Raw genomic sequence first — 26,298 nt, 5'->3', positions numbered from 1 at the left:
GTTCAGTGGCCAATTGCCCACAATGAGCTATGCGCCACCTTTTTCTTTTTTGAGGAAGAAGAAGAAGAGGCGACATTAATTGACCTCTCCCTATTTGTAATCAAATGACGTCATAGCGTTCGACAGCGCCGCCAATTTGGTAGAGTTGAACTACGGGGTCCCGCCCGAGGTCCCGCGAAAAGGTCCCGCCCGAAAGCAACGGTCTTGAGGCGATTACGATGGTCCCTGAAAGGGACATAACATTCGGTCCTATACTTTTCTTTCAGTAGGAGGCAGCGAACAAGCACCCATTCGTGGAACCCAGCCCTCCCCTTCCGATTTGTTTCGGTTTCAGTCTGTCTACCAACGTCTTGATGACGTTTCTCTGGTAGAGGTCTATTGTCGAGGCCTGCGGCGAATGAGGTAACAGTATATTCACAGTCACAGTATATTTGGGGTCCGCCCGAATCTAGCATAAAATGAAATGTATCACATTACGAACTGCAGCAAAATGCTGGCGAAAATCTGTCACTTTATTGTGTAAGAATCATGGATGCGCGCTCCATATAAAACGAGAGCACGAGAGACGATATTCCATTCTACTTGGTCAAAAGCCGATGAGTCGGAGCTTGCCAGCATACGTACACAGGTCAAGGTAAGTTTAATTCATCTTGTAGTTTCTTGTGGTTTTGTAACGATAAGACGGTGGCGGTCTGTCATTTCCAGTGGTATAGTTGCACTAGTTGTGCCTGAAGGAATGGCAAGGAACATTCTTTTACCCCCCCCCCCCCCCCCCCCCCCATTTTGCGTTGCGCACCTGTGATTTCACTCTCTCAAGCACTGCACCTCACCTATATAACTTGAACTTCGAAATATCGGCAAGTTTTCTCGGCTAGCCATAGCTCATGAGCCCGGATTTTTAGGCGCGAAAAAACCTTGTTTTAGGCGCCTATAAAAGCCGCTAAAAATCCCTATTTTAGGCACTAAAAGTTGCATTATAGGCAGACATTGTCGAGTTTTTTGTTCATCTGTATCACTGAAAGTGCAATACCATAAATGGGAGTTGTGACTGTCTTGCTAATCTTTTGCTGCACGAAATGCGAAAATTATCCATCCTACTAAGGCTTCTAGCCATTGCCACCGTTCGACGACAGTTTTCGGAAGGACTTGTCGCGGCCAGCATACTGTCGATACGCGAGATGGGTTTCGAGCACCGAAAGCTTTAGTATACCGCGCAAATTTCTTAGCCACCTTCTAGATTTCCACAAGGCTCGCAACAGCAAGCAAATATGGGGGATCAAGACTGCTCACACTGGACGGGACAGCACTTTCGCTTGTGCGCTCGCGCACTGGCTGCACTGCACGCGAGAAGGGCAGCGTCCCCAGGTTGCCAAACTGTAGGGATTGTGCCTACCTTTGTACATCACATCTCCTCCCCAGCACTTTACTGTGCGTCAAATTCGTTGTAAAAAAGGAAACAGCAGAAACTGAAAGCTCTTTTAGATGTAAACACGCAATAGCACTGGGAGTTCTAGATTTTGAAAGAAAAAAAGAAAAAGAAAAAAACGTGCCTATATTTTATATAACGACTAAGCCACTGTATATACTGAGTAACCGATTTTCAATTCTGCTCCCTTGTTTCAAAATAGGTACTAACGCCGTAATAGGCTTTTATAGGCACCGTCAAAATGATACATGAGGTTTCCCAGCACCCAATTTGAGCTCCTCTACTGAAAATACACGCAAAAAGCAAAAATAGGTATTTGCCTAGGAATCCGGGGTCTACAGTCGTGACCGTCCTCTTTTGACTTTGGTGACGCCAACCAAAGGAAGACTCTCAAATCACTAGTCTCCGTGCGCTCCGTAGCCTCGTTCCCAGCGACGACACAACAGCTAGGGTGGACTGCCAAAGTCGCTCTTCCCATTGAGATAAATACTCGCGGCCACCACCTTTAATGAGTATGACTGACAATAACGCACCATTCTATAACCAGCCATCCAGTAAACATGTGAGCAGCGTACCAACGTTCGAAAGATCAAGGAAAAAAGAAGACTGCTTGCTTCCGCGTGCGAGTGCTGGCCGACGCGATATCTGTTCGACACCGGTTCCCGAGCGGGATAAAATGAACCGGCATGAAATGAAAACGAACGGATACGGAAGTGAAGAAAACACATACGGGAAAGTGAAGGAACTCTGCAAATGACAGCCCACACTTACACAGTCCCTGTTAGTCCCTGTGACTACCACGGGGTGGCAGCACAATGGCGGCGCCCATTCTTTGAATCGCGTTTTTGAATCGCAAACACTGCAATCATCTGGCTACCTTGTGCAAACGATGTAAATTCATTGATAGCAAATAAGGAAGCACTGAAGTAAACCGTCGCGGTAACTTTGAAGAAAATGATCAGGATTTTACAAAGTAGCTGTTCAAGTGAGTTGTCTCGCCTATTTCTCTGTGCACATCTGAATTATACTTCCAGTTCACAACATAGCAAATTCACCACTTTTGCTGTCACTCTTGTTTTATGTAATAGCATGACGATGTTCCATCGTGTACACGTTCGATTTAATTCCGCTGTAAGTGCTTCTTCGTGTTTTCGGGCTCCTCCATCGAAACTAAATGACCCCCACAACGGTATACGTTTTCCCTGTGTCTGTGTGTTTCGACCCAGCAGGGAGTGTACTGCATCCCACACGTACCATTCCACAAAGACGAACATCCGTTGTTGTATTCTTGTCTTGCACATCGCGTGCCGATTTGGTATACAAGCAAGCGAGATGTTCTTGTTCATCACCTTGGAATTATTAGACAGTTTTATTTCCTTGTAGTGGGTTTGGTTGGTTCATAAGTCTTCTCTATTTTTTTTAGGTTCTCGTTTCACGCAGATGAGCATACACCCGATGTGGTGTTTTGCGCGGGGTTGCCGGTACTCTTTTAGTATTATTGATGTTGGTGCAGTCACGGAGCGCCTAAATATGTACAGATTCACCTTGTTTCGAGTGCGTGGTGTTTATCATGTGGGAGCTGCGGACAAAACAGAATCCCGACTTCGCAGCCCATCAGAGATATACTGCAACCGCGATGTTTAGAGACTGAGGCACGTGTTTTCAGCGTTTGTATGTGTTAGGAAACTGGTCTGGCCTCAATTTTTTCATGACGTGACAAGGGAAATTCGAATTTCTGGGGCACTTATATTTCTTTCTGTACCAATGCCTGATTTACGTGAGGCAGACGAAGCGTATGGCCCAGGGTCCCCACCTTTGCAAAGTTTATTTTTGCAGTTTTTTTTTCTCAGCTCTACTAGGTTGGTTACTTTATTCTAGGCAGACATGTTATGTTGCCCCATGCATAGGCTTTCAGACGATATTGCAAGTGGAAGCAGGCGTTATCAGATACATATGTCAAATGTCATATGTTATGTGTTCACTTCTTTTTCAGGTGGTGCATCTTGCAGCTAATCATTTAAAATTTTTGTACCGTTGAGAGCACACGATGGAGAAAACTGCAAAGCGAGAAGGCCGAGAGGCCATCGCGGTTCGTTCGTCCAAGCTCAGTCATCTTGTGTTAGGCAGAGGGAGCGTTGCTCTCACCAACAAGCACCTCGTGAGCCGCGACAGCCTCCTCGATGCCTTGCTTACCCTCTATGAAGAATGCAACACTGAGCAGTTAAAGAAAGAAAAGAATGTGTCCCTCTTCCTCGACAAATGTAAGCGTTCACTTTATATAAAGCACCACATTTGTGTGTGTGTGCAGTAAACAATTTTTTTGCACCACCTAAGCTCTTGCATCAAAGGTTTGACCCCTCAAAGCATGCTCATACTGTTGGGAAAAAAAATTACTGGGGTTGACAAAGCACGCACAGAAACAATCTAGTCAGGATGATTAGAAGAATGCTCTTTTTATGTCGTATATCTTTATAATGCAGATCGACAGGTTGTGGCTGAGCTCCGCCAACTCCGAGTCAGCATAGCTGATTTTGAAGTGAAGAAAATAATTGGGCGAGGCCATTTTGGTGAGGTACAGATGGTGAAGGAAAGAGCAACAGGAGATACCTACGCCATGAAGGTTTTGCGTAAGGCTGACACGTTATCTCAACAAAACGTGAGAATTTTTCGTTTGTTTCATGCAGTATACTCACGTTAATTCCAACTCCAGTGGACCACAGATTTTTGTTTGAATTATCAAGATCAGGCACAAGCCTGATTATAAGTAGGAACACATAAAACATTGGTGAAAGGACAGTCATCAAGTGTATTGCAGTCTGCAAATGGAGATTCACATAGAAGACACTTAAACAAGGCGGCTCGGTCCTCAAAACAATTTTCAGTGCCATCTGAAGCAAGCTGTTCTTTAGCTAAAAGATGCATCCGGAGGTGAGCAATGTGTTCAAAGCTGGGTGCCTCAAGAGATGGCTTCACCAACCTTCAGAGGCCATTTTCTGTGAATGAACAGGAACATTTTACGGACAAAAAGCATAAATTAGGCAAAAGTACCATTTGAATTAAGCAGCTTTCCGACCTGCTGGAAACGCAGCGGGCTAAACAAAAATTCGAAATTGACTTTGGAACACTTCTTCAAGTGTAACAAAAACAAAATTCAAGTATAACATACCCGTGTTTGAATTAACGAGAGTCTACTGTACTTGTGGGGTGTGTGTACATGTTTCTTTTAATAAAAGTTACCTTTAATTCTGCTAGGTGGCGTTCTACGAAGAGGAACGAGATATCCTTGCTCGTGCATCTCAGGGAGGGCCATGGCTAACAAAATTGCAATACGCGTTTCAAGATTCCTCTCACCTGTACATGGTGATGGAGTTTCTGCCAGGCGGGGACCTGTTGGGTCTGCTCGATCGCCACGATAACATCCTGCCAGAAGAAATAGCGCGGTTTTACCTGGCCGAGATTACTCTAGCGGTTCATGCGCTTCACTCTCTTGGCTACGTTCACAGGTGATTCTGCTAACCATGCATTCACACGAATGACATTCCACGGAATACTCCTGTGGAAGACGCGAAAAACGTCATAGCCAGCAGATATTGCGCAGCAGACGACAGGAAAAGTTGCTGGCGGTGTTATCTGCTAGGTGTCGTCTGCTAAGCGCGCAATATGGTACAGTGGGAGTGCTCAACGCAACACAGTTTTTTTCTTCCACTAGAATATTTCGTGGGAATGTCGCTAGTGTGAACACGTAACTTACGAGGACCCACGTTTGTAGCTTTGTATAGCACTCTCTCTTTTTCAGGGATGTCAAGCCAGATAACATATTGATCGACAGGACTGGACACATAAAATTGGCAGATTTTGGGTCGGCTGCTAAGTTGACTTCGAAGATGTCTGTAGGTGCTGTTTTTGCGTTGTTCTGGAATGTCAGCATCACAGTCTCTCTGCTTCCTGTAGGTGTGCAGCCGTATGCCAGTCGGAACACCGGATTACATAGCACCCGAAGTTCTGCGAGCCATGGATGTGGGACCGGGATCCACGGCTACCTATGGCATGGGTTGCGATTGGTGGTCTCTTGGGGTGGTCGCGTACGAGATCCTTTTTGGACAGCTGCCCTTCTCGGATGACAGGACCCTCATCACATACAATAACATCATGAATTTCAAGGTAAGCATGCACCATATCATATTTTCAGTAATTGCTTCCTTCCCATTTCATTCAGCAGACAATATCATCATCATTAGTGTCATATCATTACAAATTGCACGTGTCTATTGTATAGCATACTGTATAAACCGGATCATAGGTTGATCCTGTGTATAAGCTGACCCCATTCTGTGAAGAGAAAACTAAGGAAAAAATTGACCGGCTCAACCTATAGCGCAGTTTATATGGTAGTTGTAATACATCGTTTGCATCAGTCATCAATGCGTGGTCTTCAATACATCAGTACAATCAGTTTGGTACTTCACATCCTTCTTGGGTTGCGGCTTGAAGGGTATGAAATATGTATGACCTGTAGGAAAGATCACAATGCTCTCCAAATTTAAGATCCCCCATTTTTTTAAGCAACCCGATCTTAATGAGAAAGCATCCCTGGTATAAATAATGAAGTAAACTGCATTCTTGCACAGAAAAGCTTGAAATTCCCGGAGGATCCTGATGTGTCAGAGTCTGCTGTTGGCCTCATGAAGGGTCTTCTTGATTCGGCGGATAAACGTTTGTCATACGATGAGATCTGTCAGCATCCGTTTTTTGCCAATGTCAACTGGAACGAAATACGGAAAAGTGAGTATATCCTCATTTGCTCGAAGAATTACTTACAGAAAAGAAAATCTATACGATAGGTTGTCCATTCCACTATTCCAGCTGTTCCACCATTTGTACCAAATTTGGATGGAGCAGACGACACCTCAAATTTCGATGACTTCAAGCAGGAGGGTCCACGACCTAGACCTGTTGGCCTGAGGGATCATAAAAAGAGCTTTGATGGTGCAAACCTACCATTCGTAGGCTTTACGCATACCATGACAGCTACGGGTACAATGACCCTCAACAGGTAAGCACCTGGACTGGGGAACACGATAGGAAGCCTCAAGGTGCCCAAGAACATGAAAGATACATTCAGTCTTGCATGTTCTTAGGCACGTTAAGGCTTGTTGTGTTGTGTTGTGTTTGTTTGTTTGTGTGTGTGTGGCGACACGTGAGTTCCACAGGGAAGCGGAAGCCATTTTGTTGCTGCTCCACACCAGCACCATCCCCAGTTCAGGAGCAGAGACAGCTAACATAACAATGCTCGACGTGGAGGCCGTGGGTTGGGAAACGTGTGATTGTCATTCGGCACCGTCTATGTATTGTCCTTGAGAGCGCCCTGAAGAGGAAAGCTTGAGCTGAAGGCTGTCCAGATCTACCTTGGTTACCTGCTCGCAACAGGAGCAGCATTTCAGAGGGAGCTCGATAGATGGCATAGTGAGCACCGTTAGGTGTTTTGCAGAAACAAAATGGCTTCTTGTGCTCGCCCGTGGAACACAGTACCGCTACTTTGAAGCGAAGCTTACTTAGTGACTCTAGTGTGTTCGAGGCTTAGAGCAGTTCACCAGATGCTGCTGCTCTGCTGTATCTATGTGTGCATGCATGAGAAAATACGACGGAAAGGATGTGAATAGAGTATGTATCCTATTCGTTCAATGAGGTCGTTTGGCAGGTCGATAAGCCGTCACACTAACGGTTAACGCACTGGAAGAGTCGCACGGTTCAGTTCCTTCCGCTGTCTGGCTTTTCTGACGACTGCCATTTTCCAATCTTGGAACTGGGCCTTCACAACGAAAGGCATTTGATAGTGAAGGATTTATAATATTATTCACGTTCATTCAGGACAGCAAGTCTGCTCGACGTATCTTCGCCACTGAGAACTTCCTTTGTGGACAGCGACGCTAACAGAAAACGACAGGAGGAGCTGCAGGATCAAATCGCGGTTCTCACTGAGAAAGAAGAGCGTCTCCGCCAGGAGTCCCATGGTGCTCAAGCTCGCCTCAAGGAAAGCGTCAACCAAGTGGCAATGTTGGAAAGTGAGCTGGCAACGGTGGAAAAAGAAGTGGCTGACCTCAGATCGGACAACCAGGTGCACACTGGAGCAAAGTTTTATTTTGACCACTAATAGGGGAAAGAAAAAATGTTTGTTTTTCTCTCTCTCTCTCTCTCTCTCTTAGAACTTGAACAGCCTTTTGAGCATCGAACGAAAAAAGAGGGTCCTGTCAGAGGAAAATGCTCTGCAGCTGCTTGAAGCGATTAAGAGGAAGTACAGAAGGCAGGACGAACTTCTGCGCAGTGGGTGTCTGTAAGTGTCAGATTGTGAGCACCATATTCGCAGCATGTATCTGCACACGCACGTCTTTTCCTATATATGGGTAGCTTCTCTGGTGCGTTTGCCGCTGCAAGTCAAGAAACCCATGGGGAAGACGGTGCGGATGCTGCGGGGTCCGACACTGCTGCTCTGCAGGAGCAACTGACGAAGCTTGACCACGAATTGTCTGCTCAGAAAAAAATGTGTTCCAAGTACAGGGAGCAATTGAACTTGGTGAGTGCTCATAAATAATCGTTACGCTTTAGATGCGAAGGTTTTTCTCTTCTTGCAACAGGTCCTTGCAGAAGGGAGCGTGCAAGAAGTGAAGATGAAACAGAAGAACAGTGCTGAGTATGTCGAAGCATTAAAGAAACAAGCAGCCGACGTAAGCCCCCATTATTTGTAGCAGCTCTGTTTGCTGTAGTTCACCCGCTGATTGCTATGTCTTGTATAGCATCGAGGAAACATCAGTAGCTCTTCATTCCCAGGAAGCATCAAATTTTCTTGTTTTGCAAAGATACTTCTGTTTTGAAATTCTGCATTGCCACTTATTTCCTGCACTATATCATAGTTGCATAGTCTTTGCTGCAATTTGGGAGTACAGATCTTAACAAAAAAAATCTAGAAAATCTTGGGGGGGGGGGGGAATCTTGACAGATCTTGACAAAAAAAAGAACGAGGTTGCCGTTAGGTCCTGCGTGTAATTTCCAAGTAGCTCTATATCCAGAACGTGTCCGATGCTACATCTGGTGAGCTAAAACTGCTGCAGGACTTGCTTTCAAGGAAAAACTATAACGTTCTGGGAGGGGGGCCCAAAATGCAGGCACTGGAAAAGCAACAACTTGCTGAAGAACAGCTCACTCAGGGCTTCAAGCACATCCAGGACCTTAAGGATGAAAATGCTAACTTAAAACAGCAGCTGGAATCATCCAGAAACGAGAATGGGAAACTGGTTGAACATCGTGCAGCATCTGCAAGCAAACCTGCCTTGATGCAGGATGCAAATGGAAATTGCGCAGAAGAGAACTTGTTCAGGGTGGGTGCTGCCTGCAAGAGATCGCACTCATTGCTTCATTAAGCAAGGGCATGTTTGCCTGTTTCCTGGAATGTGCCTTATCCTGAAGCACAGCGTACTGAAACATTGTTGCCTGCTTGGGGGTTTGGAGCTCAGCTACAGTTTCCTTTATTGCTGCATCTTTCCGTTTTGCAGGGACAGCAGGACCTGTCCAATTTGGAGCTTAGTAGAGAAATAGAACGTCTACGCTCAGTTGTCTCGTGTTTGGAAAGAACATCTCAGAGTGCAAGACCTCCACACTTTGCTGCCTGTGGGGATGCTGGTTTGGGTCCTGAAGAGGTATTCAGTTTACTGTTGCTGCGGTACTTTATCTAGACCTACCTAATAATAATAATTCTAATGATCATGTCATTGCAAGTGTTACTTGTAATTAATTGTCTTTTGTTAGTGTCATTTCTATTACTGCCACATTATGGGTGAATACTAATTTCAGCGTGAACGTGAAATCCACCGAGTGCGTGACCTGGATATGGTTAACAGTTACATACAAGAAATCGAACAGCTGAAGTCGGTAAGCAACTGTAGGTGGATATGTGAGAAATGGGAATATTAACTTGAATGATACTGCATTTTTAATATTTATGTTTATTTATTTATTAATATATCAGTTTGCTGATAAAGCAAACTGATAGCAATGTGAATAGGCATATAGTACTAACTTTCAGTGATAACTAAACATTTGTCTTGGAACCCTTGGCTCATGGAAAACAAGAGTTTAAATCTACATTATTATCTAAACCTGTATAGTTAAATCTATATTACTAGTTCATGCTGCCAAGGGATGCCCCTTGGCCCCTTGGCAGCCTGAACTAATAATGTCACACCAACTACCCCAACTTAGCACTTTGGTAAATCTATATTATTATGTGTTATTATTATTAGGCTGTGTTCCTTACAGTTGTGCCACAGTCAGTATGTGCAGGGTAATGTGCATAAATGCACGCTGAGGCATTCATTGTTCTCATGCTTGTTTCAGGAAATCAAGACACTAAAGGAACAGGTGACTTCACTAACCGATGCTGCATCAAAGACGGATGACGAGAAGTCCAAAATGTAAGATCAGTTATGCTATCGGTTATCAATTGTGTAAGTGAGAGTGTTTCAAGCGTTGTGGCAGTAACCTTTCAAGGGGGTATACAATAGACCTCTCCCGTCATACTGTTCGACAGCACCACCAATTTGGTAGAGTACCCACAGGCCACCGATTTGTTTCAGTCTGTCTACCAACGTCATGATACCCGTTTCTCGGGTAGAGGTCTATTCCGTAAAAGGGTGTGGGGAAATTTTGCATTCTAGTTTCCAGATTCCAGTATTTTTCCAGATTCAGGGGGTAACAATTGGGGAAATAAACATTTGCTCTAAATTCATGCAAATTCGTGTGGAAAAGCTTCCAGTATGCTAAATTTGGGGTTTGGTGCAAACGGTGATGTAATTGTGTTTACTGGCCCTTCAGGCTCGATTCATAATCTAAAAAGGCTCACATAAGAAAACTTACACATGGACAAGTGGACATTCCACATTCAGCTACGGACATTCTCGTGCTAACCCACGTTAGTGCGTGACCATAAAAACATGTAGGAAAATTACCTGATGTTTATTACTTAACTCACTACCTTTTAGCAACATGACATTGGTTAAATTGGGTGATTTAGTCATGCTCAGTTGATTCAGAGAGGTTTTCCAGGTGAACTCTTCAAATGTTACATGTGTGAGTGCAGTCTATTTAAGTCCTATTTAAGTCAGTCTAGTCTGGTCTATTGTTGAAGTCTATTTTATATATATAAATTCCCTCCCTTCGTAAGACTATTATGCCTTTGTAGGCATATCAGTCCTACCAGTCAGACAGGTCATCTAAGACGTCATGTTCTGTGTGCTTCGTAGGGTTGCACCTGAAGTGGTTGCTGCTTTAGAAAGGGAGCTCTCAAAAACAAAGGAGTTCCTGGCAACTTCCCGAAGAAGGTGTGCCGATGTGCAGCAGCAGTTAGGAAAAGTGAGTAGGCTGCCTATTATCTGCGTGGATCGTTTAAAGAAACTGTGGTTGCAAAGGAGCACATGCAGAATCCTTTTATTGTTTCAGCACGAAGATCAACTTTCCAAAGCCCAAATGGAGAGCCGCATCGCCCAGAGGGAATCTGCACGAGCGAAGGATTCTGAACGTGTTCTTAGGGAGAAAGCATCGGTCTTGGAAAAGGAAGTGGACCAAGCAAAAGCAAATGAGCGCACACTGCAAGACAAAGTTGCAAATTTGGAAGACAAAGTTCAGCGATATGAACAGGAAAGTGCTGGAGCCAAGCTGACTTATGAGGTGGGTCCTGTTGCTTTATTGGACAAGCTTGTGATGCCTGTTGCATTTGTGGTATGCATCATGTACATTAAGGGAAAAACACTGTCGTACTGACAGGACGTAACAGGTGGGATGCATGTGTATATAATGCGCCATGCCAGTGCACTGCGCAGTCTTAGGGATGTGCAGAGATTTTCATAAATGAATGCCATGAATTTTCATCCCATGAAAAAATGCACAGGGAATTCTGAAAGCTCTCTGGCTTTTCTCTGGGAATGTCATTCAGCTTGCCGTGTGACCGGGGTGCCAGAGCGTTTGCTTGCTGGATTTTGCAAGCCAAGTGCATTCAGTACATATTGCTCCCTAGTACTGTCAGTACTGTAAGGTAGTCATGAATTTTCAGATAGGTTCTTGGGGTCATGTCACATCATGGTGTCATGAAGTGTTACTGAATCCGCATGCTTGGAATTCAAAACTAGAATCTGTTATCTGCATGCTGCCAATAACTCTGGTTGTTACAGGCACAGTGTACCCGAGTTTACATTCCCATTTTCTGTCACATAACTAACCCGTTGTGTTTGCTCTGCCATTCCCCTGCCCTGTTTCTTTCTTCTCACCACATTTCTATGTCGGCCATAATACCAACATACAACAACATCAGACAGAACTGGCCAGGTTAGAAGAACGAGTCAGAATGCTGTCGGAAAACTCTGGCGTATGTAACGTTTCTCGTTTCACTTATTCCTCACAGTTGGAAACACTTGTGAGGGAACTTGTTGACCAAAATAGTTGAACGTAAATAGACTATTCAGTTACGTGACTAAGCCTAGTCTTAAAAGGGGCACTAAAATGCAAAAACAACTTGTTCTCAAATGTCTACTTGTTGTCTGTGTTTCAATTAGTACAGTGCAAGCAATCTTAGTTCACACAGCGCTTAAGAAAACCACAATATAAACAGAGCCAGTCCTTGGCGGCAACCAGTGGGGTCCTCAGGAGGCAAAGATTGGCAGACAGCAGGAGAAGCGCGTGCGCATGTGTGCATGTGGATTTGGAACAGGGCCAGTCATAGTGTTCCATACATGCGCGGAATGATGCGCATTGCTGCATTTTCCAATGCCGATTTACTGAATTGTAGCCCACAACAGTTATCACGAATGTTCTACTGACAATGATTATCCTTGGACAGCGACAGCAGTCTGCTTCACACTATGTTGGCAGAACTGCTCCATGGTGTGGCACATGCAGCATAGACTAAAAGCTTAGGGCTGAAGCAAAAAAGAGTATGGTACAATTCTGATTGCAGCTTCGTAATGGAAGTTTTGACAACAAGTGCGAAATTAACATAGCATGCAGCGTAATTTGAAGTGAACTTGTTTTCGCATTTTAGTGCCCCTTTAACGGATGTCGAAATATTATTTCTTGGCTCAGTCTTACCAGTGTCTCGGTGCTTACTATGCTTTTGTTTCAGACCACAAAAGATCTGGCCGCTCAATGTGTATCAAAGTCTGACGAATGTCGTGATCTGTCACTCAAGTGTCAGGTATTTAGTGATTTCAGTTCGTCCTGTGTACGTATGTGCAGGGTTCACCAAGATCAGGGTTTGTAATGGAGAAGCTAAAGTAAGCTAAAGTAGATGTCAGAGGACGTATTATGTCCAAACTTTGTCGATACTCCCACATACGCAATCAGTTTCCTTGCGGATAAATTGTGAAAATTGCTGTGTAACATTTTCAATCGGCTATACCTGTATCAGATGGCAACACGGTTGAACGCAGCATTGCATATGATATCGAAACCAAGTGAACAAGTGGAACTGAATGCAAAGGACTACTGTGCGAAGTCGAAGTCGCCTGCAATGCCACTTTCAACCGTGTCGCCATCTGATGGTTGAGAATGTTAGGCAGCGGTCGTTTTTTAATTCTCACGATTGATCCGCAGGGAAACTGACCAAGTGCCAGTATCGACATAAAATTTTGGGGCATAATACGTCCTGTAACATCTTCTTTAGCTTCTCGACACTGTTTTTATTTACAAACCCCGAAGTTTATCTTGGCGAAACCCCGTACTTTGGGCTCAAAACAAGCTGTAATGCAATTTACTGCTTTCATATAAGATGCTGCAAGGGGACCTGAAGGAGAAGACCAATGAATGTGGCAGAGCAGTTGAGAGCATGAAGGCTGTGAAGGAAGAGCTGGCAAACGAACAAGCAAAGACACACAGAATGCTTACGGTTGGTTTCTTGCGTGATATGCCGGCTTTATTTGGTATACTGTGGAAGTAGTAATTTGCGCGAAGACCTAGTTTTCGTAAATTTCACTTGTACTCTAACTGTTCGCAAACTGTTTGAGTGAAAGCGATTCACTCACATGTCATCAACAGTGACGGAAAATATTTAAAAAAAAAAATTGTAATTTGCAACTCGCGATTTAGGACAGTGGTGTGGATTAAACTGGAGTATATTTTTTGTTGCGTTTCCTTGTTGTTGTCCTAGTTAATACTACCATGCTTATATTTTGCACAGATACTGGAGTCACTCAAGAGCTCGTGTGAAGTGCTGGAGGACCAAGTTAACACATATGAAGAACTTCTTAAACAAGCACAGCAAAAAAATGCAGCAGCAGATGCTGAAAGGTAACCCTTTTTGACCAGTTTTGACCACTGTTTTCCTCCTAGCCGACACTCCTCCTATAATTGTTGCGTGTCTGTTGCAGGGCTGCACGTGAAGACATCGTTTGTTCTTTGAATCATAAAATTGAAGAACTAGAGGAGATGCATCTGAAGGAGCGTTCTGCAAGGTGCCCCTACTACTTTGTTGACACTGTTGTCTGTGAATAGAGCCTTGTCCTTTAGGGTCAAAGCCCGGAAAGCTAGTTTTCTTGCCCTGATCTGCATCATCGTCACTTACTGTAAGGCACGAAAAACCCCTGAAAACGAACTAGCCAAGTGAAAATTCAGCCGTTCATACAGCTAGCCATTGAAGCAGCTACTGGGGAGTGCTATGCACTGTGAATTCAGTAGAGCTGCTCATATGAGCACGTTTTAATTCAAATTTTACAGAATTTTCCACCTGGTATTGTCCAATTTTGCAGCTCCTTGAACAAAGCCCGATCTTTGATTTTCGAAAGGCCTATCCTATCTGCCTATCTGTGAACACTGTAGAAGACTGCCTTTTGGTTCAAGCCTAGTGGTACATGCAGGATGCGTGCAGAGGAACATCTGGCAGAATATGCGTCCGAGCAGGAATCTCACGTCCTAGAAACTGAAGAAGAAATGGGCTCCTTAAGAAAACAGCTGGAGCAGAAGGAAGCTATGCTGCAGGAAATGAGCAAGAAGATAAATGAGCTACAGAAGGAACTAGGAACCTTGGAAGCCTCTTTCAAGGCCTTGCGCCGTGCCAATGCCTCATTGCAGGAGGAGAATACAGCAATAAAAGAAGAGGTATGCCCCGCAGATCTGTGTGTGTATTCCATGTTGTACATGTTCGGTAGTGTTGTTATCAGGTTCAGACCAGCTGTGTAACTACTGTAGCACGTTCTTGTAGCAGTTGCACTGACTTCTTGCCCTGCATTAACCAACGTCTCTCCCTGAGCTCATATGGATTTGTGCTCTTGTGGCATTTGTATACATTTGTACTGTGTCTCAATGGTTCCTAACGAAGTATGATTCCAGGCATCCTGCCACATGACTACAATCGCATCACTCAAGTCTAGCAACTTCAAGCTTAGTCACGAGTTAGAGGAAGCCAGTGCACAGCAGAAACGAGCCCTGGAGTGCATTGAGCAACTTGAAGGCGAATATGACGGACAGAAGGTTAGTCATGTTCTATGTTTCCCTGTAGGAAGAGTTATGTTTGAACAATGTTTACATTTAAAATGTTTCAAATGTTTAAATGTATTTTTTGTTTGGAAAGAGTCTTCATGAGACAGAGATGATAAAACTGAAGCAGACGCTTGCACAGCAGACGAAGTTGATAGATTTTCTGCAAGCCAAAGTTTCGGAAACTGATAAGAAGAAAAAGGTGAACTGCTCTTTCAGCTTTGTGACCTGCAGCTCAGTCAGAAAACTCGAAATTCACAATGCCACAAATGTTGAATATGATTTTGCCTCCACCATTCATATAGAAATTCTTTGGTGGCAAAGCCAGAACAGAACCTGTTGCACCTCCTCGCTGGACTGATGCAGAGAAGTGTTTGGATAAGGAACGCTCAAAATGTCGTCGCCTGCAAGAGCAACTTGAAAAGGCCAAAGCTGAAGTGATGACACTCAGGGACCAATGTATGTGGCAACTACATAAAATCAAATACACTTCTGCAGATGCCAGATATGCAGATATGTTTCGATACCTGTGACCAGGGACCAGCACTAGGGGCGGTGGCAAGCAAACTGACACTGCCACTGCAAATGTCACTTACAAAGAGTAACTTATGGTACTGCCCAGAGTGGTGGTGGTGCTATCACTGTTATCTTAATCTATTATTATTTATTAAACGTAGCAAGGTATACAAAAATTGATATTGCCCTGAAAATGTGATACTTTTCCAACTTGAAATTTAAAATGCAGTTGGGCCTATAAATAGTGCTGGAATAACATTCACGCACACATAGATGTGATCTTCTTGCTGCTGTTCTACTACAATAGAACCTCTATATAGTGAACCTGGATATAGTAAAGATATGGTTTTAGTGAAGTGAGCCCCCGGTGCGAACCTGTTAAAACCCCACCCACGAACAACTGATAGTGGCGCAGCCACCTTCACTGCAAAGAGGTCCTATCCTAATAAAAAATCCCATCCTTCATGCAGTGGTACGCTCTCAGCAGCATGCTGCTCCATCAAGCACTGTGACCCTAGCCCCCGTGCCAACGTCACCGAAGAGCCGCGCGCTTATGGAGGCACTAACTTACAGTCCAGCATCAGGCATGCGCTTACCAGTAAATAACCAACTGGATGAGACTGACAGCTCGGAGGCCTCCTTCTCAGAGGTTCCCGCTCAGGCACCCAGCTCTCGGATGCAGCACAACATTCCTCATCGCTTTCAGTTGACGCTCTGCATGCGTGGCGTCAACTGTGCTGCTTGCCTCGATTCCGTTCACTTTGGACGATATGCGTCAAGATGCCAAGGCAAGCATTTTACACGCGTGCGGACTTTATGTGCTTTATATGCAATCACTATGGCCATGTAGAAAGAAAACCGAGCAATCGAGTCAAAGCAAAATCTCTCCCTATGCATTTTCAATGGCCTATCCTATGGCCTTGTGTCTGCTTCACACTCACATCACTTCACCCAGGTGGCGCTGCCTACAATGATGTGACGTGCCCAGTCCTCTTGTTCCACTCTTGTTCTGTATGTTGGCACCACCTGTGTGTGACGAAACGAAAATGAAGCTCACGCAGAAGAAAATGGTAGCTTTTGAATGAGATGGGCCATAGAAAATGCATAGAGTGAGATTTTGCTCGATTTGCTTTCAATTTTTGTTCTGCCGGACCATAATGCTCGCAAAAAATTGCAACAAAATGTAGCTACCAAAAATGGCTACCAGTCTGCAAACTTTGGGGTTGGATAAACCCAGTCCTCCTATTTTTACGATGCCATCGAAATGTGTAATGTTTGCTAGACTAACTCTGTACGTGTTCTAAGCAAATATACACTGTTTAATTTGCAGAATGCCACGTGGTTTGTCATCCAAAGTGCTCAACATCAATACCCAGTACGTGCGGCGTTCCGGAAGGATACGTCCGCCACTTTTCAGATACAGTGGTTGCTTCTGCGGGGCCCAATGTGAAGTTTGCACCAGGAATGTTCGACATAACCTTTGATACGTCGAAGCCCCAAGGTTGGGTCAAGGTTCCCAGGTGACAGCGATGCTACAAAACTATTTTGATTTCCTTGTTATGTTCCTGTTTTGCTTCTTCATTGTATAGCTTCGTATAATTTCTGTATATATAACTATACATTTAACTATTTACGTGAGCCACTCCTTACACTTCACTGCATGCAAAGCTTTATTTTAGGATGCGGAAGAAATTGTTGATGCCTAGAGTGTAGTTTTGGTCCCTGCAAGGCTGAAATGCTAATCTCTTGCATGCCGTATTAGTTGCATGGCTTAGCCCTTGCCCACTTTGTTGACAGCTCTTTTCATTGCATGCTGCTTTGGAGCTAATAAAATGCTATCATCATTAAGTTGCTGTCTAACTACTCTTCCTCTCTAACTAATCAACTGCTGTAATCAACTAATCAATAAATCAATTGCTGTAAAATATGGTGAACTTCAGCAAATGTGCTAGTTCACTTGTTTTACGATGAACAAGTGTGAAGTACTAGTTGTGTCCTGTCCAGTACTTGACGTACCAAGTGCTACGGTAGCATTTAAACCAAATTTATTAGTAGTTTGCATCAACTGACAGGCTAAATTATCTCTAATCTATCTCTTATCTGAAGAAAATGCTAAAACATAATTGCAACATAAAACATTTCCCTTTGTTGTTATAGTTCACACTAGAAACTGGGATCGATGAGGGCTACACCTACAATTTACCTGGCAAAGCTTATTAGGTAAATCGCAGTTACTTGGCACAATGATATTTGTCCATTACTGTGTGCAAAGTGCCGGTTTGCATGTTAACATTGCATTCACAAGCACCTATCCACACAATTCAGGGCAAGAAGGAAAGCTGAGCACCAGACTCTCGCCCTCTCTGTAGTTATAACCTCGCCCGTTTTAAGTAACCGATTGAACAGCGTAGAAAGCTTGCACTTTTTATCGCAAGAAACAAAGGCAGATCTTACTGGTTGGACACACTTTACGTAAGAACAACTGAGAGCTGTTGTCGAGGTGATTGATTTATTTTGAATAGGGCTGGTGGTAAGCAAGGGTGGGAGAGGTGCTTCATTGCACTGCGCAACGATACGCTCTTCTTCCTGGACGACGCCTTAAGACCAGAGGACGAGGACGTCTCAAAGCTCCAGCGTGCAGCATTAGACGTTGTGCCTCTGTGCCCGCAAGACGGCGAAGCGGTTATTGCGAGTGCAGTTTCCGCTACCGAACTGATGGGAACTGCAAAGTCCGATCTGCCTTACGTGCTTAAGGTAGAGCTGAAACCTCGCACAACCTGCTGGCCACACAAGTAAGTTAGCACGGGAGTTAAACGGGCAGAGCGAACGCGAGGTAGCGACCGTACGTTTGCCTCGTTGCAGCACGGTGCATACGGGGCGTGGCGAGGGGCCCCGCCGTCGTAGCTTGTCGGGGTGTCTACCAACCTGGAAAACCAGGAATTGTCGGGGAATTTTGATGAGACTGGAAAAATCCGGGGGGGATTGTCAGGGAAGTTGCAAGAGAGCCAGTTGAAGTCTGGGGAAAATGAAATGAAAGGGAAAAACAAGTGCCACAAAGATATGCAGCGAATCGTGAGTGCCGATTGGTACGGCTGAGCGGCCATGCTACAGCAACGTTGTTGCGAGTAACACTTTGCCAGTACGACTGGCTCAGGGGCAGAAAAGTAAGGGGGGGGGGAAAAAAGTCATACATTAGGCACAGTACTAATTCTCCCTACTGCAGGAAAAAAAACAAAAAAAAATACAAATAAAAGCCTTTCTTAAACAGTAAGGAGAAGTGTCTATGAATGATATGTATGAAAACATAGGAGTAGACACCAAGTTTCTCTTTGTTTTGGTCGGGGATTCATTCGACATATTAAAAATCTCTCCCCCCTGTGGTGTGGCATGATGTTCGGAGCACAGCAAATTAATTAAATAATAATAATGCGCAGATCAGTTCGAGCAAAAATCTCTGTTCTTCGTTCTCTACCGGGGTTCCACAGGTCTTGTCCCAGGTTCCCCTCCACTACAATGATATTATTCTCCTTTTTACAGGTGCCTTTACATTATGGTTCCAACTTTTGCTGAAAAGCAGCTCTGGGTTTCTGTTCTCGAAGAAAGCGCTAGGAAGAGCTCGTCACTGGAAGCACCAGTAAGTTCAAATGCTTGTAATATCAAATGTGTTCACTGGCACAACCAACACCTCCCACACCGCAAGTCCGGGTCTGGTGTGGCCAATTAAGTCCGTTTTGAAATCCCCTTAGAAACACCGCCTCGGCGATACGGTCGTCACTCTCCAAGGGGACGCTGTCCTGGATGTGAACTGCACGTGTGAGATTTCATTCGAGGTGAGCCCAGCTTTCCAGAGTGACCTCGATTGGAGAGTGCCAGTGTTACCCTCTTTCAGTACCTTTTGTTGGGAGCAATGGAAGGACTCTTTGTGATAGACCTGGTCCGTTCAGCGTTACGGCGGCAAGTGAAGGGTGTTCCAGCCGTATTTCAAGTTGGCATCGTTGCACGTCTCAATGTTCTGCTTACCATATGTGGTTAGTCTTCATCATTACATGTACATGGTGCATTTACTCGCATAATTAACGCGTTCTCAACTTGGGTGCCCAAATGTTGGGAACTTTTTTTGCCCGGCATATTTATAAACCATGGTTCCCACTGATCCTCCCTTGATCCGTAGGGCCCTGTGTTTTCGGGCTTTATGTTTTTTGAAAATCGGGGTGGTAAAAAGGGTTTTATTTCAGGAGCCGTTAAACCAGGTAAAATCGGGTGGAAAACAAGAAAGAGCGCTTCTCGCATTTTAGATTAACACGATGTGTAACAGCTGTGCTGAGTGTCTAATACTTAGCATTCTCCTGTGCCTGCGTTGGTGGCTCAATTGGCACTTCGCAATGTTCATTTTCGGGTTTTACCCTAAAACACAGGGCCCTATTGATTTTGCATCTTTTTGTTCTAGTGGAGATACTTGTGCAAATTACACTTTTTCAAATTCAGAACTGTAGCTTTGAAACCAGAGGAGTTAGCACTCTTTGCAATGGAATCAACGGCAAGAAATAAATGGCACCCTATATTCTGTTAATAAATTTTCTTTCTGTACTATGATCTTTAAAATTCAGTGGTTGTCACTCACATCTGTGTACTGATATTGTGCAGTCCCCACGTATTCTCTCATGTGATTCCTGCAGCTTCTAAATATTTCTGCAAAATATGAAGCCCTGGTCACTAACCGTGTTTTACATCCCAGGCAAAAGGACGTCCTGGAAAAACTCTCGAATTTTTGTCCCAAAATTCTATGAGGAACGATGGTGGTTCCTCAGCACACAGTACCTTGAACGCAGACTCTCCGCAGCACTTGATCTGAACACTTCCATAAAATGTGTCAACAGCAGTTAACATTCTTCTTTAAATTACAGGACAGGAGCGCAAGCTTAAACTGGCCGAGCTAGCCGAACTGCAGCCCTGGGTGGAAACTGCGAGCGGCCGTGACCCTGCAGCCTCGCCCCCTACTTGGCGCTCGGTGGACAGTATGGAGGAATGCCACTTGTTCGCACATTCTGAAGATGCAGAAACTCTCTGTGTTGCCACAGCAAATTCTGTCTATATCCTGACCTGGAACCCATCGAGCAAGAATTATTTCAGGCGGAAGGTAAAAGCGCCTATGGCAGGACCCGAATTGGGAAAAAATTTGGTAAAAACTGGTTTTACTGGGTTTCACCCTAAAACGCAGGGCACTATGAATGCATAAGGGCTTAGTTCTCCAGCACTCATATTGGTGCAGAGACAACCAACCAACTTATTACCCGTACATTTATTTTCCTCAATCCTAGACGCTGAGCACAAATGAGCCCTGTAGCTGCCTGCACTTCACGCACAACTCTGTCCTTGTGGGTACCGACCTGTTCTACGAGGTGAACCTCGCAGACTACCGCTCCCACGGTACGTTTCCCTTCACACTAAAGACAGATTTACACTTGTGTTCCTGGAAGCAGTGCCACGTCCTCCTAGAGGCGAGACATTCCCAGCCACTTTTAGAAAACATGCTTGGAGCACTCTCGCGCACGGATCTGCAAATGCCAGTGCCGCCCTTTGAAACGTCTATGTGAATCTAGCTTCACACACCTGCTTTGAGTGCTTGCACTGGCAGTAAGCTGCTCAAACTTTCCTTAAAGAGTTTCTGGATGCCGAGGACTCTTCACTGGCGTTTCTCGTTTATGGTGCCACTCAGCTGAGAAGCTTTCCTGTGTCCATACTACAAGTGGCGCCTGCTGGAATGGACCCGGAGTACCTGCTATGCTTCCATGGTAGACTGATGCAGTAAAGGTTTTCTTTTTTTTCCCGCAGTAACAAAAGTTCCCGTTTCAGAGATGGGTGTGTTCGTCGATAGCGAAGGAAGGCGCACACGAGAAAATGATCTCAAGTGGACCCGTCTCCCACTTGCCTTCGGTGAGGTACACTCCTGTCAAACGGCTTCACATTTCTTTACTCGAATAGAGGGAGAGACACCGCTACTTTTTTTTTCTCGTCGTTATCATACCTCCTGTGCACTCTACTGTGCAAAGAAAATGCTAACCTAAAACACAGGTAATGACTTGAATTGAATTGATGACTACTTGTATTGTAGCAAAGATTTTGTTTGCACCAGAAAAATTGAGAGAAATGTGGACTTTTCTTTTGGTCACTGAAAGACCAGGATTTCTCATTTTGAAACAGAAAATCGTGCCTATTGGATGCATAATCGCAAACTCCAACAGCATATTATCTGATTATGCCCAAAACCCCTCCGCTGAAGCGCAACGGGTTACTTGTTCTAGTTGCTGTTGCTTCCTTGGGAAACTTACCACTATCGTTACGATTACGTTCTTACAGCATACAAGGTGCCTTATTTATTTGTGGGCCACTTCAACTCTGTGGAAATTATCGAAGTGAAGCCCCCGGGGTCAAAGGAAGGGTACGTATTGAAACAGAATTTCGAAAAGTAAAAGAAAATGTTGCGACTATCTCTTGATATTTTCCAGCCCGTTCCATCAGTTTGTTGAAGTGAGCAGCCCACGATTCCTGGGACTGTCATCTCTATCCGGTTGCATGTACTTGGCATCATTGAAAGATAAGCAGATGGAAGTTATCTGTGTAAATGCCAAGGCAACCGCCACTGGGTGAGAATACTTGTAGCTTATCTTATCACTTGACATTATAATCACGGCACTGGTTTAACTTACAGGCAAAGCGATAATCATGATCAAGCAAACGAAGATTGTGCCAATTTTTCATTCACGTCATCTCTGGAAGAAAGCCTGGAAGAGTAAACCATTCAAGTTCAATATGTGTGCTCGTGTTTGCCAAAACACTGCCTGGTCCATTTTAATCCTGTATTCATTTCTGTCACAATTATTTGCCTCTCAAATGGGAACAAGGACCTTTGCATCCGTGCCCTTTATATTTATTATACACAATGCATTGAATGTACCTTATTGCGAATTAAGATAAAACACTGTAAAAAAGTCACTGCTTAATTTTGCCTACTGAGTTTTGCCTCCATGTGGCTAGCACTCCACAAACATCACTTCCTCCACCTGAAAAAGAGAGAGAGAGAAAGAAAATATACACACAATGCTGTCAAATGAAACAAATGAAAAGTGCAATGCACAATTGTAGGAGACATAACACCACAGCTGCCAAAGATATCACCTTGTATATAGAGCCTGATTCAGACTCAGTTACTCAAACTAGCTATGCTGGTTTGGCCAAACAAGTTAGTGTGCATTCCTTGCCAGGTAAAAATCTGGTTTCACCCTAGAGGCAACCTTGAATTCTGGGAATGATCGGGTTAAACCTAAAACTTCAGGCCCTAATTATGGAGTGTCTACATAGATATACGAGGTAGACCAACTTACAGCCTCAGGACTTTGTCTTTTCCACCACTGACAACCTGCGAGCCATCGGGGCTCCAGTCCACGGTATACACCTGAGATGGTAAACAGCATGTCACTTTTAAATATCTAGTTACAACTACACCCCCAAGACTAACCTCATCTGCATGACCCGGAAGGTCCACTGCTAGCTTCTTACTGGACACATCCCACAGCTTCAGCGTGGAGTCTGCACTTCCACTCACAAGCAGGCGACTGTCTGCTGACCAAGACACTTGGTACACCGCTTGAACGTGTCCCCTTAGAGCCGCTATGAACCTGTATTGAAAAAGCACCAGTTAACAGCCGACACTGCTTTCTCTTACAAAGCCAATGTGACGTACTTCCCGTGACGGCCATCCCATAACTTGATGGATTTGTCAAAAGAAGCGCTGGCTACTATCCTCATATCCGGAGAAAATCTAACATCGTTGACGAGCTGCTGGTGCCCCGTCATGCGTGCGGCAGGTTTCTTGTCGCTTTCTGGTAGCCACAGCGCCAGGGTGAAGTCGTCTGAGCCCGAGACCATTCGCTCTGGCTCATTGCCACGGGCAGCTCTGTAGCGTTCTGTTGCTCTTTGTTGAAGTTCTGCTGGGAAACGAAAACTTGTGGCAATATGCATAGATTGAGAAGTTACCCGTCAAAAAGAACTCGTTACAAGTTAAGTTACCGTGTGCAAAATGTAACTAAGTTAATAACGAAGTTCTTCAGCCTGAACTGTTACTCGCAGTTACTGAGTTACTTAAAAAAAAAAAAGAACGAGTTACTTCAAAGTTACTTCGGATAGAAAATAGCATTACGCAGGTGTGTGTGAGCAGTTGAGTTAGACCTTGAGTGCAAGCGCAACATCGTGTCTTCACCTACATTGCTAATCATGGGGAGTATCCCGTGACACAGCCACAAGCTATTCCATAGCAGACGACAGGAAGTGACACTGACAGTGTCTCTGCTGAATGTCGTCTGCTAAGTAGCAGTACACCACTCACAAATTCTGACACCGTATGAATGCTCAACATAATATGCTGGGTCAAACTTTGGCTCTGTGAGCAGTTTTTTCGCTTTTTCTTCCACTAGAATCTTCCGTGAGAATGTCGCTCACGTGAATACACGATTATGCTCTTGTTCCCTGATGAGAATACGGAAGCCATTCCTTACCGTCTGCGCTCAAGGTGTCTTGAGCACGACCCTCTCTAGGGTCGAAGGCACCAGTACGCATAACGTAGTCCGTATTAAGTGCCAGGACATTGACCCAGTGGCCGTGACATTGGAGCGTTCGACAAAGGGCCCCCTGAAAGAACGTGGCTTTAACAGTCGCTGGGGTAATATAAGTTGGAGTACTTACATCATCGGCACGCCAAACTTTAATAGTACAATCCTGAGACGCGGTGTAGAGCAATCCCGAGCCACCCCATTTGACACAAGTCACAGAGCGTGAATGGCCAGACAGCGTCAGCCTCGTGTGCCCCAAGAGTATGTCCCAAATGCGAACTGTGCCATCTTTCCCGCTGCTGGCCAAGGAACGACATTCTCCGTTGCTGTTAAAAAAATGGCAGCACTTTAGATTCTCCTGGATCAATTTGTTACACTGGCTTCCACAACAAAAAAATTGAATGATAACAAAAAGGGGGTCCTTTTTTGTTCTGATGTTGATGTTTTTTTTTGTGGAAGCCAGTGTCACAAAGTGATAAAGGTCATGACTCCTGGCTTTTGGTCTATTTTCAGCTTTAGGTTTTGCTGTTGTTTAGCTTGTATCATGTTTAAATACCTGTGTAGTGGTTCCCAACATAAGCAGGTGATCCACTCCTTATGACCGTGCATTGTCCTTCCCAGTTGCTTCCCTGTGACAGGGTCCCATATCCAAATCTGAAAGCATTGTAGGTGAGTCGGAGCAAAGCACAAGCCACGGGATGAGACCCACCTGACCATTTTTGCAACCAGATGCCACCTTTTGGGTATTAGGGGACCACGCGACACACAGAACCCAGTTCTTGTGACCTAGATAATAAAAAATGGATGCCTCCAACACTGTATTTTCCATAGTCCCAACCCCACCTTGCGTAACACGTTAAATACTAGCATACTCACCTTGACAGGTATGGTGCGGTGTTTGAGTGTTTGTGTCCCAGAACCTAACCGTTGTGTCACCAGAGCCACTTACTAAATGTCTGTCAGAGCACACACACAAAAAAAAAGATAAAAAATTACAAGATACAAGGTAACGCGCCACAGTACAAAGTTGCCCTTCACCTTCCATCAGCACTGAATGCTGCAACAAGGACAGCTTCAGCATGCCCAGGAATTGAGGCCGTGCAGCGTGTCACAGCTTGTACTTTAAACAGCGCTTGAGGTGCGTAGACAATCTCCAAAGCGGTCTCTGTAACAATAGGGGCCGTGCGGGAGAGTAGGGTCTTTGCCAGAGACTCCTTGATTTCTTCGCCGTCGACGAAAAATATGTAGGGCACTTTCTCTTCCTGGAAAGAGACATAAGAAGGAACTTACACTACATCCTGTATTCTAAACCCCGTATTGATGATATACCTTCTGTAAGAAGGCATTGCAGAGCAGTTGTAATTTATCTGTTGATACATCAATGGGCAAGTCGAAGGGAGCACCGGCTAATTCCCCTGACTCAGATTTGAACTGAGCCAGGACTCTTTCCACCGTGCATGCTGTTGTGTCGTCTGCATTAAAAGTTGTCACGCACGATGTCAGCATGCAATTCATCATTACAGTAACCCAAAAACTTACCGTTTTTTCTTTTCATCTCGAAAGCCGACAGCTCGCCGCAATATAATGAAATACACGTGGTTTGAGATGTAAACAGAAATCCCGATTGGAGGATCAGTGGATCAGTCGCCGTCTGCAGAGCGTCACAACTCGTTTGCCGTAGTTTCGCAGCTGCCGTAAAGAATTAAAACCTTAGTATAAGCCCAGTTTCTTTATGAAGGAAAAGAACAAAATGTCGTGTTTTTTCCGGAAGCTACTATTAAGTCTAATACACGTAAACAATATGCGAATCGCATATACGATATCACCGCACCTGTCGAGAACTGTGTCATGAAGCCATAAAGCGAAACAACACACAACAACACTTCGTAACTTTTTGTTTACCGTGTTTACGTCCAACACCCGTCTTGACGCTGATTTTGTGAGTGTACCTGTCACTGCATTGCCGCGCTTTATATTGTCCAGTCATGGACCTTCCACAGGCCCCACAGGTCCAACAACCACATTTCATACGAGAGGATATTCTGGACGACCTGAGCTCGCGATTTATTATCAACATCCCCGAAGAGGAGCGGGCCGATCCAGTTCGGCTATGCTTCCAGATCGAATTGGCATTTTGGTTTTACTTGGATTTCTACTGCACAGAAGACACATCGCTACGACAATGCAGCATGAAGGAGTTTACGCAAATGATCTTCAAGCACGTTCCATCACTCCACG

General features: G+C 44.6%; 2 protein-coding genes across 7 annotated transcripts; one reads left to right on the top strand and one right to left on the bottom strand.

The window, feature by feature from the left end:
- The first annotated feature begins 548 nt into the window (after positions 1–548).
- On the top strand, positions 549–22,447 carry LOC135370927 (citron Rho-interacting kinase-like). 5 transcript variants are annotated; one of them, XM_064604850.1, is made up of 40 exons: positions 549–634; positions 3,420–3,687; positions 3,907–4,082; positions 4,679–4,929; positions 5,223–5,316; positions 5,378–5,587; positions 6,055–6,208; positions 6,290–6,479; positions 7,295–7,541; positions 7,630–7,757; positions 7,832–7,997; positions 8,059–8,148; positions 8,587–8,799; positions 8,974–9,117; positions 9,272–9,349; positions 9,815–9,891; positions 10,720–10,828; positions 10,916–11,143; positions 11,784–11,837; positions 12,591–12,662; positions 13,236–13,352; positions 13,644–13,753; positions 13,834–13,917; positions 14,320–14,560; positions 14,792–14,932; positions 15,033–15,140; positions 15,244–15,397; positions 15,925–16,242; positions 16,785–16,974; positions 17,977–18,246; positions 18,992–19,088; positions 19,201–19,284; positions 19,344–19,482; positions 20,359–20,591; positions 20,773–20,881; positions 21,115–21,246; positions 21,308–21,388; positions 21,812–21,893; positions 21,961–22,098; positions 22,164–22,447. In XM_064604850.1, the coding sequence occupies exons 2-40, from the start codon at positions 3,474–3,476 to the stop codon at positions 22,246–22,248; spliced, it is 5,808 nt and encodes a 1,935-aa protein (XP_064460920.1). In that variant the 5' UTR covers positions 549–634; positions 3,420–3,473; the 3' UTR covers positions 22,249–22,447. The 5 variants fall into 5 exon arrangements, with proteins under 5 accessions (XP_064460920.1, XP_064460919.1, XP_064460924.1 ...); XM_064604849.1 differs by lacking the exon at positions 549–634 and adding an exon at positions 2,206–2,411; XM_064604852.1 differs by lacking the exon at positions 549–634 and adding an exon at positions 2,475–2,557.
- On the bottom strand, positions 22,268–26,268 carry LOC135370929 (notchless protein homolog 1-like). 2 transcript variants are annotated; one of them, XM_064604857.1, is made up of 13 exons: positions 25,963–26,268; positions 25,600–25,749; positions 25,390–25,532; positions 25,099–25,322; positions 24,937–25,016; positions 24,770–24,846; positions 24,617–24,714; positions 24,194–24,386; positions 24,007–24,139; positions 23,196–23,442; positions 22,971–23,130; positions 22,837–22,907; positions 22,268–22,515 (listed from the first exon to the last, which is right to left on the bottom strand). In XM_064604857.1, the coding sequence occupies exons 1-13, from the start codon at positions 26,135–26,137 to the stop codon at positions 22,503–22,505; spliced, it is 1,764 nt and encodes a 587-aa protein (XP_064460927.1). In that variant the 5' UTR covers positions 26,138–26,268; the 3' UTR covers positions 22,268–22,502. The 2 variants fall into 2 exon arrangements, with proteins under 2 accessions (XP_064460927.1, XP_064460928.1); XM_064604858.1 differs by having other exon boundaries at positions 23,196–23,439; positions 25,963–26,265.
- Between the last annotated feature and the right edge of the window lie 30 nt (positions 26,269–26,298).

The sequence above is a fragment of the Ornithodoros turicata genome, chromosome 10 (assembly GCF_037126465.1).
Source record: "Ornithodoros turicata isolate Travis chromosome 10, ASM3712646v1, whole genome shotgun sequence".
NCBI classification, from domain to species: Eukaryota; Metazoa; Arthropoda; class Arachnida; order Ixodida; family Argasidae; genus Ornithodoros; species Ornithodoros turicata.
Note: the sequence above shows the minus strand (reverse complement) of the source record. Positions and strands in the feature narration are given on the sequence as shown.